Here is a 14,361-nt window from a genome sequence, read left to right as displayed (position 1 = left end):
GGTTTGAATTCTGACTAGCTGCAGTGGAAACCCTTTCGGTTACCATATCAAACTCAGACTAAATGTCTCCATCAAAGCTACGGTTCCCAGAATTCCCTAGCACTGAGCCAGGGCAGTTCAAGCGGCCTGAAACTTTATTATGTCTGCACTGTGCGTTTTGGAGGCAACAACTCCCACAGACAACACCCCCCCCCGCCCCAGCAGGAACCAAACAGGCCTCGGAGTGAGCCTGACAGGAGCAGGCCCCGTCTCCATGGAAACAGCCTCCCCGCCATTAAAGTTAAGCGGGCATCGGGGGCGTGGCCCTGCCCTGGTCCGACGTCACGTGGGAGGGCCAGGCCCCGCCCCCAACAGCGCAGCCTCCGCCATGTTGTGTTTTCCCCCAGAGCCTCCTTTGCAGGCAGCGGGCTCCTCTCCTTCTTCGCCCGCGAGGTGAGCCTGGCCCTTCGCGGGCCTTTTGCCTTGGAGGAAGAGGAGGAGCAGAAGCCAGTCCTGGGCTGCATCCACACTGCAGATATTAACTCGGTTTGGCACCGCTTTAACTCCTTAAACTCCAACTCCCAGAATTCCATAGCAGAGAGCCAGACAAAGAGTTAATTTTAATTGTAATTGAAATGCCTTTTCTAATTTATAATCTGAGTGTTGTTTTATCTTTGGGGATTGTGGGTATTTTATGATTTATTGCATTATGTAATTGTAATTAATAATGATGATGATGATGATGATGACCCTTGGTGTCCCCCCTTCCAAGTCTTTAAGGCTCTTCGGGTGTCCTGGAGGGGAGGAGGAGAGGGGTTTCTCCATGGTGTGTGTATGTGTCTGTCTGTCTGTCTGTCTGTATGGCCCTCACCCTTCTTGATGCAGATCTCATCCCTTAAGAGTCTATTAGAGTCTAAGGCTTGGAGTCCAAAGGGGAGGTGCACCGTTTCCTTTTTACCAGGAATGGAGGAGGAGGATGGACTAGATGACTCTAGGGCCCCCTTCCAACTCTTCAAATGCATTAGGGGCAAATAGGAGTTTCTTTGTGTGGTCCTCATCCTTCTTGACCAGTGGTTCTCAAGCTTCCTAATGCCGCGACCCTTTAGTACAGTTCCTCATGTTGTGGTGACCCCCAACCATAACATTATATGTGTTTTCCGATAGTCTTTGGTGACCCCTCTGAAAGGGTCGCAGCCCACAGGTGGAGAACCGCTGTTCTTGGTGTAAATCTCATTCTTTAGAGTCCAAAGAGCCAGTGCTTTGTTTCCTTTTTACCAGGAATGGGAGAAGGAAGACTGGAAAGCGGTTCCCAAGCTTTGGCCTTCCATATGTTTTGGACTCCAGATCTCATCATTCCTGAGTGTTGGCCAAGGTGGCTGCTGCTTCTGGGAACTGAAGTCCACAACGCCCAGAGGATCAAAGTTTGGGAACTAGATGACCCCCTTCCCCTTGTTTTTTTATTGTTACTACCAGGAATGGACTAGGTGACCCTTGCAGCCGCCTTCCAACTCTTCAAGTGTATTAGAGATGAGATGAAGAGAAGTTTCTTTGTGGTGTGTGTCTGTGTGGTTGTCACCCTTCTTGATGTGACACTCGTTCCTTAAAGAGCCCAGAGGGCCTGTGCATCCTTTTCTGTTTCTACCTGGGACGGCTGTAGGGAGCACAGGACAGCTTTCCTAAACACCTTCTGGACCTTCTCCTGTAAGGAGTCCCTTTGCCTCTTGGAGCAGAGGGGCTGGGGTTGCTGATCTACCTTTTCTGCTGTTTCCTCTCGTGATGAAAGATCCCGTGATGCTGAGGCAGGCCGAGGAGCTGTGCGGTTGAGGGAAACAGCGTCTCCTCTATACTTTTCAGCTGGCGGCACGTGACCCATTTATCTCCAGGCCAGTTTCTCAGAACTGATTAAAATCACCAGACTGTCAGGGGACAGCTCCATTTCTTATGTATTTCTCCCTTGTCTTCAATCCCTTCCAGCATCCTCCATATAGAAAAACAGCCACTCCACTCAAAAAGAAAGAATATTGGATTACACCTGTTTGCTTTACTCCTTTTCCTGAGTTTATTTTGGTTATTATTCCGGTGAAGACAAGCAAGGCGGAATCAGGGTTTTCCCAGCCACCAAAAGTGCACAAAGACAAAGAATGTTTCATTAAAAATGCATGACATAATGTACTGGGCCTAACCTGAGTACCTTTAATAGTTTGACTGGTTTTTCTTTGGGGACTTTTTAGCATTCTTGTCACAAGGTAGAACAGGAAACGATAAGCTTTTCCTACAACAGATTAAAAGTGTTTCAAATGATTTATTCACAGCTTTGAATAAAACTAAGTCTTGTCTGCTTCACCAGTTATCTGAAAGAGAAACTTTCCAGCATGTAAAGGATGGCAGTGGGTTTTGCTGAAGTGAAATTCTTGAGCACAGCAGCCACTGAACATTTGTGGTTTCCTTGCCACAGATGTCTAGTTCTGACAGCATGGCCATCCCCATCCTGTCAGCACTATACATCTGTGACAGGTCTTATGAACACTGAGGAAGTATTTCAACTTTTTCATTTCACAATATTTGATGAAGGAGATTCTACCACTTTTCGGGTAGACTTACTCTGTTGCCACATATGATTGCAGGTTGCTTTCATACAGTAACCAGAAAACACCAGCTTCTAAAATCTCTGAAAAAAATTAAGGTGGATTGAGGAAAACAAAATCATACCTGTAAAATGATACTGATGCTGCAATCCTGTATCCACTCATGTGAAATCATAAGGATCTATTGCTGCACAGAAAGGTGCAGAATGAGTATAAATCATGTTGAAGGCAGGGGCTGTCAGGAGTTTATCAAAGCTACAGCTAAAGTGGCACTTCATTGCCATAGCATGATTCAGTCATGACATATGTTGAGGACTGGAAAATGTGGTTGCATGGTTGTTGGGCACTTGACACTTTGGTGGTGGTATGTATGGATTTAAAATTTTAATTGTTTCAGAGTTTTTATCAAGAAAGTTCATTGTTCCTGCCCCAGCAGCACATATGATGTAGTCAGAATGTGCTAATATAGTGGGATCTCTTGTGCCTCCCAGTGTAATCTCACCAGTTGTTTGTCTGGAGGCTCTCCTGGATGTACTGTAATCAGAAGCTGAACTGAGTTCCAGCAGTCTGGCACAAACCCACTTAGCTCCGTTTGCAGACTTCATTTATTTTCTTTTACATTAAGGTGAGACTACTGCAGTGTAGAACCCAAAAGCACTTCCAGAGCCCATTTGTAATAAAGTGCTTCTAGAATCTGTGCTTCCATTTTGTAATTCCTCATACTGTTTTACATTTCTGTCACCCCTAAAACAGGGTATAACATTATTGAAAGGAAACACATTGAAAGTTTATTAAACAAAGACAAGAAAAATCTAAAACAGTTTAGAAAAGCCGTTTATGTTCCCCACAGCCATTCTAGGTAAAAAGAAATGGATCCTTGGGCCCTTTGGCATAGGTCTAAGGAATGCATTTTACATTAAGGATTTCTGCATCAGGTTCTGTTTAATTTTAACAATTCTTAAAGGAAAAAAACCTCCTGTTTTTAATTTCTCTAAATGTGTCTTCTGTGCCCTTGAGTGAACTGTTTTCCAAATAATATTTTTGCATAGTTCTCATCTGGCCATGATAGGTACAACAAGACCTAAACTTTCTTGTTCCCTCTAACCAGTAGTTCTTGTAATACTTGCCTCTGAGTTTCTCTCCATTCCTGGTAGAAATTAACCATATAGCTTAATTAGCCAGTTTGAGGCTGAGTGGGTAAAACATCCTTTGCATGAAGAAGACGTCTGCTTCAGTCTGCAGTCAGCACTAGAAAATAATCCTACCTGACCCCAGGAGAGTGGCTTTCAGTGCTAGTAATAGTGGGCAAGATGGTTTAGAGTCAGTATTTTCTCAGTTTCAGAGAAGAAGGAAAGGGTGATGGTGAATGCAGCCCTGTGATTTGGGAGAGGCAATAGGGGTTTGATGGCTGACTTCCTTGGTACAGTACTACTGTACTGTAAAGCTTTTGTATTCAGGTGATCTTTCTTTTTAAATGTGGAAATATTGCAGAAGTGTCTTTATTTGAAAGTTCTGGGACTTTATAGTCGGACCATTATATCTTTCTTCTGTTATTGAAAAATCTTGCTAAGAAAGCCCCATGATAGGGTCACCTTAGGGTGACCATAAATTGGAAACAACTTGAAGGCATACAACAACAACAACAACAACAACAACAACAACAACAACAAGAAAAGTCAGTGCATTATATCTTTTTTCTGTTATTGAAAAAATGAATATGAAATACAATGTATGAATTAAACAAAGTTTACAAATTAGTTAACACCATTGCAAAACATTCATACTATGCATTGTATTAATGTTTTGTAATGGTGTTAATTTGAACCATTAATTAATTTAAACCATTGGCCCTCTGTATTTATGGATTCTGCACCCACACATTCAACCAGCCATGGTTCAAAAGTATTAACAAACATGAATTCCAAAAAGCAAACCTTGATTTGGCCATTTCATATAAGAGACCATTTTACTCTGCCATTGCATATAATGGGACTTGAGCATCCACAGATTTTGGCATGGAATCAAACTCCAGTATATACTGATGGCCCACTGTATATAATATAGCCTCCAGAGTTAATATCTGTTTCAACTAATTGCATCATTCCATATGTGACCATGAGTGATCTGGGCTTGTCTTCTTGGGGTTGACTATTTATATAATATCTTGAAAATGTATTGATAGAATTTAAAGACATAGCTTTGTTAATCTGGATCAGTACACAAAGGGATATTATCTTTGAGATTAACTGAGTGACAGAAGTTTTTAGGATAAGCTTTTGTAGATTTAGGGCCAGAGCAGACAGGTGGGGAAAAGTGGCTTGATCCTGGTTTTTCCAAAAGCGGGTCGAAACACCGCTGTCGGCATAGCCCACTCCCAAGATGGGCTGAATACACGTGGCCAGAACAAGGCGCAATATCAAGTCGCGTCGCTGGGTAATTTTTTTTGTTGCCTTCCCACCATGCATGTGCACAAACACACTGCCTGTAACCTCCCATGTACCTCCCATATCTGCACAGATGCCATCCTATTACATGGCCACCCCTTTGATCGGCCACAGAGTCACATGTGCAATGCTCTGTTGCTACAGGGCATTGGTACATCATTGTGCGAATGATACATTGGCAGAGTGCAATCATAGAGGCCCCATTCCCATTACCTGTCCCCTTGACCCCATCCCCCCCCCCCTGGACTGTCTGGCTTGTGTATATTGTAATTAAATCCATTGGAGTTGTGGGATGTTTATATGCAAGTGCGAGGATGTGCATTTTCCTGGAGTATCTCAGCTCCTTTTTGCTCTGGTTTTTAGCCCCATAGCATGGTTTGGTTTCAGTTTCCACCCACTGTGGAGGAGTGTGTCATATAAATGCCCCACCTTCAAAGTGGCTGGAAGCTTCTTCATTTTGCCCATCTGTTTCACCCCTAAATCTACTGAGACTCAGGGCCCAAACAGACAGGCCAAAATAAAGCTGCTTTGGGTCACTTTGGAGGTATGCTATTTAAATGACACATCTTAAAGAGTCCAGAAGCTGCACCAAAGCTGCGCTCCAGTCCTTAAGACTGGAGCGTTGAGTAGTCTGCAAAAAACATGTAATAAATGTTTTGTGTTTGCCAGTTGTATCCATGCCAAAATTAATAGATTTGTTTCAGACGTTTGTGCATTCATTATATTGCATGTTCTTGATAACACATGTAATTCTGGACCATTTTATTGAATATTTTGCTAACATATAAGAACACACAGGCTTTGATTTCAATAGGAATTAAGGAGCCTACTTGCAGGAATGCAATTGCCACTCTTTTGATTATTTCTGTGGGTCTCTGCAGTTCCCATTGCATTATGTGCTATTAAGTTGGGCAGTCAGGGTTAGCTATCTTATGTCATAGATTTTTATCTTACAGATAATTTAATTGATGATTCAGAATACATTGTTACAAGCTGTAATTCAAAAATAGTTGAAATAATCTGTTGAAAACAGTACGTGTTAGTTATATAGTTAACCTGAATGTGTGTGGCTGACTCTAAATGGGTTTATTCTTAGAGATTCTAAGAAATGGGCTGCAGATGCACTGTAAACTGGGAGACACAAAGTACAGAATCAGTACCATCCATCAAATTCCTTCTTTTCCTAAACAGACCCTATTCAGCTCCCAGAATATTTAGAAAATATTAAAGTTTTAAACATTTTTTAAAAGTACAGTTTAGCTCATTTTTCCACAACATCTTTAGATACTATGTGCCTTCAAGTCATTTGCAACTTATGACGACCCTAAGATGATACTGTCATATGGGTTTCTTGGCAGGTTTCTTCAGAGGGCATTTGCCATTGCCAGCCTCTGTTTGGATACTGTAGTAATTTCCAATGGGTCAAAAAGTGCTAATACAAAAAAGAACTTCAGTACATAACTGGGGAAGTGTTCAGTTACTAGATTTGTAAATTGTAAACATCTTTAGCATCAAATTTGATCCATGTTCATATGCATTTTCAGTTCAAACCATTTATAAACATATGTATGTTCAGATAAATAGCATAATAATATTATCATTCCTTGTTGATAGTGGGATTGCACACACAGATACATATGCATGCATGTGTATATAAACACACACTATGTACACTTTTCCATTTGATTGATGGGAGTTGCAGCACAACACATCTTAACTCTGAAAGACTGTATTCTCCCATAAGAGCTTGCTTTCATTTTGAGATGTTAGGAGCCGACCTCTTCTCAGTCTTCACAGGCAAAAGAAGTCCTTTTTGCTGGCTGACCCCACACTGTTCTTCTGGAGGTTAGACTCTCCTTGCCCTTCTGCTTGCTGGTGAAGACATTTTTATTCCAACAGGCTTTTGGGAACTTAGTATTTATAAGAAAAAGACTCTAGCTTTGTAAGCTTACTTGTCTAGTATGCGTTCAGTGAATACATACCTAGGGTTTCAAGATTCTTCATTAAAAAGAATCCTAGCAGCCTGAAAAGTAATAGCCAGCAGTTTCACTTCATCAGAATGGAATTGTCCTTGGCTAAACAGTTGTGTAATAATACTTTGTGTTTCATCTGCTTGGTAAGAATAATTGGCTTCTGAATGTCTATTGTAATGTGAAATCTTAAACATACAGTGTATCATGATAAAATGCTAAACATATCTGTTCTCTTTTTAAATGTGTGGTTATAGTGTGGCCTGTAGTAATACATTGTCTTTTTTTCTTTTTCTTTGCAGGTATTTCATTATAATGATTTAAAGTGAACAATAAAGGTAACTATTATGATAAAATACTTCATTTTTTAATGTGAGTAAGGGAAGAATTGAGATGATACCAGAAAATACAGCAGTGGTAGCTCTGAATCATTACATCTTAATAATTTTAATAGAATCTCTCTCTCTTTTTATAAAGGAGCGATGAAATAATAGATGATCCACATTTAAAAACAATGGGGGGAAAGTTGAATATTTATTTTATATCATGCCTTTCTTTTCTGGAGAAAATTTGGATCAGCTAGGGGAAAAGACTACAATAATAGCATATCCTATATTGTACAAGCGCTTCCTATATTGTACAAATGTGCTAACTGTGCCGCATTCATAATTATAATACATTCATAATTCTTATCTTAAATTCAGAGCTATTGATAGTTTCTCATGTAGCAGATCTTTGAAAGTGAGGGAAACTTTGTAAAGCACTTTGTTTTAAGGCATGGGAACCTATCACTGAAAGGGCTGTACGGATTGCTGGATGTCCTTCTGGCATACTGAAATTTCCCATACCCCACTGAATATCCTCAAAACCTGCTCCTTGTGGTTAGAATGTGCCCTGGAGCTGGTTTTTCGGTGTGCACCAATATCATAGTGGATTTAAATCAAAGACCAAATGTTAAAGAAAGAAAAATTAAAACTCATTGGCATGTTGAAGCTGTTGTATGCCTTTAAAATAAGTCCCTGGACCTGGGCCTAGGGTTCTGATACAAAGTACCATGAATGGCAAACAAACAGCTGCTAGCACTGTTCCACAAAGGCTTGCTTAAGAGTTCATTAACTTCTGTAATGGGTAGGTTCTGTAGCAGTTCTCATGTTTCTGCTTGCTCAGGGTTACATAAGCAGAAGTGGCACCTTTGCTTTTTATTCATTCTGTGTTTAATATTCTACTGAGCTAGTGTGGAAAATTGAATACCTTCTAATGAGCAAAGATACCTTAGCATACATCTTCATTTAGTGAAGAAGAATAGCTCTGTGGTCTCTTGTTCTGTGCCTTCAAGCTGTTCCTGACTTGTGGCAACCCTAAGGCGAACTTATTATGGGGTTTTCTTGGCAAGATTTGCTCAGAGGTTTGTCATTGTCTAACTCTGATGCTGAGAGCATATGACTTGCCCAGGGTCACCCAGAGGGTTTCATGGCCGAGCTGGAAATTGCATCTTGTATTCCAGTTTCAATCTAACACTCAAACCACTACACCATGCTGGCTCTTACTAAGAATGATAAAGTCTGAAGGAAGTACAGGTTGAGTCTCCCTTATCTGGAATTCTGAAATCTGAAATATTCCATAATCCAAAATTATTCATATTGGTTGCTGAGATAGTGACACCTTTGCTTTCTGACAGTTCAGTGTACACAGACTCTATTTCATGCACAACATTATTTTTAAAAATGTGTACAAAATTATCTTCAGGCTGTGTGTATGACATGTATACAGCAGAGAAATGAATACCATGTTTTCACATGGGTCCCATCTCCAAGATCTTTCATTACGTGTGTCCAAAATCTGAAAAACTCCAAAATCCAAAACACTTCTGGTCAAAAGCATTTACAATAAGAGAGACTCAGCCTATACAGAAACAACAAAGTTATCATCACCATTAGATCAGTAGAAACCTACAATTAGAAATGTGGTTAATTAGGTTGAAACTCCCATCCATCCACCTCCAGTAAGGTATTCTTCAACAACCGAAACAAAATGTGTTGGCATCAACAACGTAGAAAATGGCAGGATTTATCTATCCGTTTATTATTTTGACCCTATCAGTCAGCTCCCTCCTCAGTATGACATCCCTTCAAGTATTTAAATAGGGCTATCATATCACCTCTTAACCTTCATTTCTCCAGGCTAAATATCCCCAGCTCCCTGAGTCGTTCCTCATAGGGCATGGTTTCCAGACCCTTCACCATTTTAGTCACTCTTTGGACATGCTCCAGTTTCTCAATGTCCTTTTTGAATTGTGGTGCCCAGAACTGGACACAATATTCCAGGTGGGGCCTGACCAGAGCAGAATACAGTGGCACTATTACTTCCCTTGATCTAGACACTATACTTCTATTGATGCAGCCTAAAATTGCATTGGCCTTGTTAGCTGCCGCATCGCACTGCTGACTCATGTTCAACTTGTGGTCTACTTGGACTCCCAGATCCCTTTCACATGTAGTCTCATTCAATCAGGTGTTCCCCATCCTATATCTGTGCATTTTATTTTTCTGCCCTAGATGCAGTACCTTACATTTCTCCCCGTTGAAGTTCATTTTGTTAGCTGTGGCCCAACTTTCTAGTCTATTCAGGTCATTTTGAATTTTGATCCTGTCCTCTGTGGTATATAATTTTTTGTTTTCATTTTTTGAAAGCTAAAGTTTTGAATGCTAAAATGACTTTGTGAACATTAGTTTACTGAGTAAAGCTGCTGTTTTACAACAGTGACTTGAGAGTGGAGTATTTGAGAGAACATTTGGCTAGTGCCCCTGCAAAGGTGTGTGGGTGTGTGTATTTGTGTGCAAAAGATGGAAAGTTGTCATGGGGAATGACTTCAGAGGAAAACAGAACACTGAATGATGGCATTTCCCACAATAGTGCTTTTTTCAAGTTTTCCTTCCTTTTGGGATGTAATCAGTCTTCAAAGGGGACATTTTTATTTATTTGACTTATCTGTACCCTACCTTATTGTTTGCTTCAATCTGGCTTAGAAAAAAGTTACAAAATAATAAAATCAGCCAGTAAAACAGATCTATCTAGGATAGCAGTATTCCATCACAGACTATTTGTTAACAAAGGAGCAGCTGAATAGGTATCTACTTCTTGTGCCAGTGAGTCTTAGAAGGTACAGCGCGCCCGCGCCATACGCGGCCTTGAGCATACGCGCTCAAGCCGTGGGGCGGAAGGGGCAGCGCGTCCCATTCAATTGAATGGGTGCGTGCACGCGCCGCCGCACACGAGCCCCATTGTTTCCAATGGGGCTCAAGCATAGGCGGAATTCGCCTTACGCGGAGGGATCCCAAACGGATCCCCTGCGTAAGGCGAGGACGGACTGTACTGAAGGAAATAATTAAAGAGAAATGCTTGGTGCTGGCAATTGGTTGTGTTATTCCAGTTGCATTGCACTGCATAACAAGGACATCTGGTGTCAAGTCTATTGCACTGGTTTCTCAGATATGCAGTATGTTATTTGGGAAGGACTGAAAATCAGATAGAGTACATGTTTTGCTTGAATGGGCTCCATCCCTGTTATTGCCATGCAAAGGAAGAAGAGAATCTGGCAGAAAACTTGGAGAGCACTTCTGGTCATTATTGACAGTATAGTCAGCGCTCTGTATCCATGGATTCAACCATCCATGGATTGAAAATATTTTTGTTAAAAATTGAAAAAGCAAACCTTGCCTTTGCCATTTTACATAAAGGACACCATTTTACTACACCATTGAATATAATGGGACTAGAGGATCCATGGAATTTTGTATCCATGGGAGGTATGGAACCAAATTCCAGTGGATACCAAGGGCCCACTATAATAGGCTAGATGGACCTTTTTTGGTATAAGGCAGCTAGTATGAAGGGAAGAAAACCAGTGTGGTGTAGTGGTTTGAGCACTGAGTTTCGACTCTGGAGACCAGGGTTTGAATCTCCACTGGGGCATGGAAACCCATTGGGTGATCTTGGGCAAATCACCTCAGAGAGAGGCAAAGGCAAAACCACTCCAAACAAATTCTTGCCAAGAAAACATCATGGTAGGGTCACCTTAGAGTCGCCATAAGTTGGAAATGAAGGCATACATCAGCCAACATGAAGGGATAATGTTACAAGGGAATAAATACCTCTGTAATATAGGAACATTCACTCTGTGAATTAATTTATTTTACTTTATTTATATTTATTCATTGATTGAAACACTTCTATCCCATCTTTAGGGCAGTAGACAATACAGTTGGCCCTTCCCTTATGCGGGGGATCTGTTCTGGACCCTGCCGTGTAAGGGAAATACCGCATAAACTCAAGCCCCATTAGAAACAATGAGGCTCGTTCCTGCAACGCGCACAGGGCACGCGCCACATTGTTTATCTGGGGCACGGGAGAAGCCTTTACAGCGTATTCTGGAAGTCACATATAGTGCACCCGCATATGACGTGGGTGCACTGTACAAACAAATTAAAACATTTCCAGATTGAAAGCATAAATAATTTGAGCAATATGTTGTGTGCCTTGAAGTCATTTTGGACTTATGGTGTCCCTAAGGCTCACCTATAATGGGGTTGACATGGTAAGTTTCTTCAGAAACTAGTGCAAAAGATGCTACTAATATAACAGCTTTTGGAGAAGCTGTAGAAATAGTTCTTGCTATTGGTGACAAGTGATACTGCTTGATTCAAACTGACCCAGAGCCGGAACAAAAAACCAGCTTCTGGGCAGCTGTGGGGGGACGTGGTGTGGCGTTTTGACACCGCATGCCCCCAAGATGCCTAGAAGCTACTCAACCAATCACATGGGGGTGGCTTCAAGACGCTCTGGGGTTATGACGTTTTGATGATGCATGCCCCCAGAGCAGCTTAGAGCTGCCTTGGGGTTGCAGCAGAGCCGCTTAAGGTGGATCTTTTCTGCTCTTACTGAGTCAGCTCTGGGGCAGATTGGGGCTGTGGCATGTGGTTGCTACGGTGGCCCCAATCATCCCCTTTGGGGCAGTCTGTTTCACCCCTCAGTTAACCTTCACTGGAAGCCAGCACATGGGTGCAACTGTATTCTGTTATATATTCCTCTTCAAACTTGACTTGGACCAATTCAATGACACTACCAGTTCATTTTGGAAAGAGAGTAGGAAGGCCCTTGCTTTCCATGCTATTTGCCTTCCCATGCCATTTACTCTCCCCCCAAATTCCCTTTCAGTGTTAGGGACTGAGCAGTCTTAGAAATCCTGCTGCTGTCTGACATAATTCAAGATGACCGCAATTTAAAAGGATAGTGGAGTCACACTAATGGTAATAATGATTTTCAGCAGCATTGCCAATTTCCGGGGAATTCCCTGGAATCCAGGAAATTTAATTAATTTCTTTCCGGGGATTTTGACTGAATATTCCAGTAAATATTGGGGAATTCCGGGGATTTTGGTAAAACATTCCAGGGGATATCTTCGAGGCTTTTTGGCAAAACTGGTTTTCAGATACATCTCAAGCTTTATCCAGATGAATGAAAATCATGATCTTAGGCCATCAGGCCTGCTGTTTCAGTGTACTATCAGTTTGAATGTTATGAGGATTTCTCTTTAACTTTTAATACTTCTGATTGCATTAAAATCCATCTTCCATTTTTTATGAGTAAGTGTTGGTTCTTTTCGCTGTTGTATTTATAGCCATATTGTGATATTAGTGAAAGATGTTTATCTCTCTCTCTGGCTTTGCTTCGCGAATGAAGATTCAGGAAGGACTCATCCCGCGCTTTGTACAAGCGCGTTGGTGACTAAAAAGGCCAATCCGGGACAAACAGGTCAGGTTGCAGAAAGCACAGCGGAAAGTCTCTTTGGGTGATGTTTCCGGGTTGTGGTTCTTTCTGCGTTATCGTTTCTCTTCGAGACTTGTTTGGCGTGAGCTTTCGAAAAAAGCTGCAGCATCATGGATAGTGCATCTCCATGCCTCCCGATGCTTCCATATGGGCAATGAGGGCAGAATCGTCAGCAAAAAGCAGCTCACGGACTAGATAGAGTCTTAGTGCGGGCTCTCAGGTGGCTTAGGTTAAACAGGCTTACACTTACTTTATGAGTAAGTGTTGATTCTTTTAGCTGTTGTATTTATAGCCATATTGTGATATTAGTGAAAGATGTTTATATAGCATATAGAAATATATATGTGAACAGTGTCTTGTTTGTCTTTCAGAACTGGCCATTAGAAAGGATCCAGTCTTGAAACAATGGCAGCAAAATCATCACTCCTGAAAGTAATTCTTCTAGGAGATGGAGGAGTTGGGAAGAGTTCAATCATGAACAGATACGTCACTAACAAGTTCGACACTCAGCTATTCCACACAATAGGTGTAGAGTTCTTAAATAAAGATTTGGAAGTGGATGGACACTTTGTTACAATGCAGATATGGGACACGGCAGGTCAAGAACGTTTTAGGAGCTTACGGACTCCTTTCTACAGAGGTTCTGACTGTTGTCTTCTCACTTTCAGTGTGGATGACTCTCAAAGTTTCCAAAACCTGGGTAACTGGAAGAAGGAATTCATTTACTATGCAGATGTGAAAGATCCTGAAACATTTCCTTTTGTTATATTGGGTAACAAAATAGATATAAGCGAACGGCAAGTGTCTACAGAAGAAGCCCAGCTGTGGTGCAAAAACAATGGCAACCATCCTTACTTTGAAACCAGTGCAAAAGATGCCATTAATGTTGCAGCAGCTTTTGAAGAAGCTGTTCGAAGAGTGCTTGCCACTGACGATAGGTCAGATCACTTGATTCAAACTGATACAATTAACCTTCACCGGAAGCCCAAGCCTGCTTCATCATGCTGTTGACTAATTAGTTTTATTTCTTGGTCATATATCATCCTAACTTAACTTGGAATAATAAATATGATTCAGTGGGTGCCACTCTAATATATTATATTGTAATATCTTACTGCTTTATGTGTCAGCCAGAGGAGAGTTTCTCTTCAGTAAGTGACCTATTGCTAAATTAGTGGTGTCTTATATCTGGGAAGGTACCAGTTCAAGAGTTCATTTAATTTAAACATGTCATTTAAAAATTAATAAATTATATACTAAAACTTGAATGTTCTAGAAGCACTACTTGGGGGACTTGTTCTGAAATTGATGCAGAAGAATTTTTATATGTACATATATATTTTTATGAGATCACTAGTCCATGTTTTGCTTCACTAAAACATTTTTTATAAAGCAATAATGGTATTAGGGTATTGTTCCAATGTCCATCTTCAATGTGATTTTTTTTGTTTAAATTAAGCTAATATAAACACCTTAAGGGCTTTTGCTGTTTGCCTAGTATCACTGAACTGCCTGTAGATTTTAAGGTAGGAAATAAATATGCATACATAGACCCTG

General features: G+C 41.0%; 1 protein-coding gene across 2 annotated transcripts; it reads left to right on the top strand.

Annotated features, from left to right (window-relative positions):
* Positions 1-403: 403 nt before the first annotated feature.
* On the top strand, positions 404-14,361 carry RAB9A (RAB9A, member RAS oncogene family). 2 transcript variants are annotated; one of them, XM_042459389.1, is made up of 3 exons: positions 404-525; positions 7,281-7,316; positions 13,176-14,361. In XM_042459389.1, the coding sequence occupies exon 3, from the start codon at positions 13,210-13,212 to the stop codon at positions 13,813-13,815; it is 606 nt and encodes a 201-aa protein (XP_042315323.1). In that variant the 5' UTR covers positions 404-525; positions 7,281-7,316; positions 13,176-13,209; the 3' UTR covers positions 13,816-14,361. The 2 variants fall into 2 exon arrangements, with proteins under 2 accessions (XP_042315323.1, XP_042315324.1); XM_042459390.1 differs by lacking the exon at positions 404-525 and adding an exon at positions 548-605.

The sequence above is a fragment of the Sceloporus undulatus genome, chromosome 3 (genome assembly GCF_019175285.1).
Source record: "Sceloporus undulatus isolate JIND9_A2432 ecotype Alabama chromosome 3, SceUnd_v1.1, whole genome shotgun sequence".
Classification (NCBI taxonomy): domain Eukaryota; kingdom Metazoa; phylum Chordata; class Lepidosauria; order Squamata; family Phrynosomatidae; genus Sceloporus; species Sceloporus undulatus.
Note: the sequence above shows the minus strand (reverse complement) of the source record. Positions and strands in the feature narration are given on the sequence as shown.

Excerpts from the sequence above, each read along its gene's own strand:
- RAB9A (XM_042459389.1), top strand. The coding sequence starts at position 13,210 with ATGGCAGCAAAATCATCACTCCTGAAAGTAATTCTTCTAGGAGATGGA.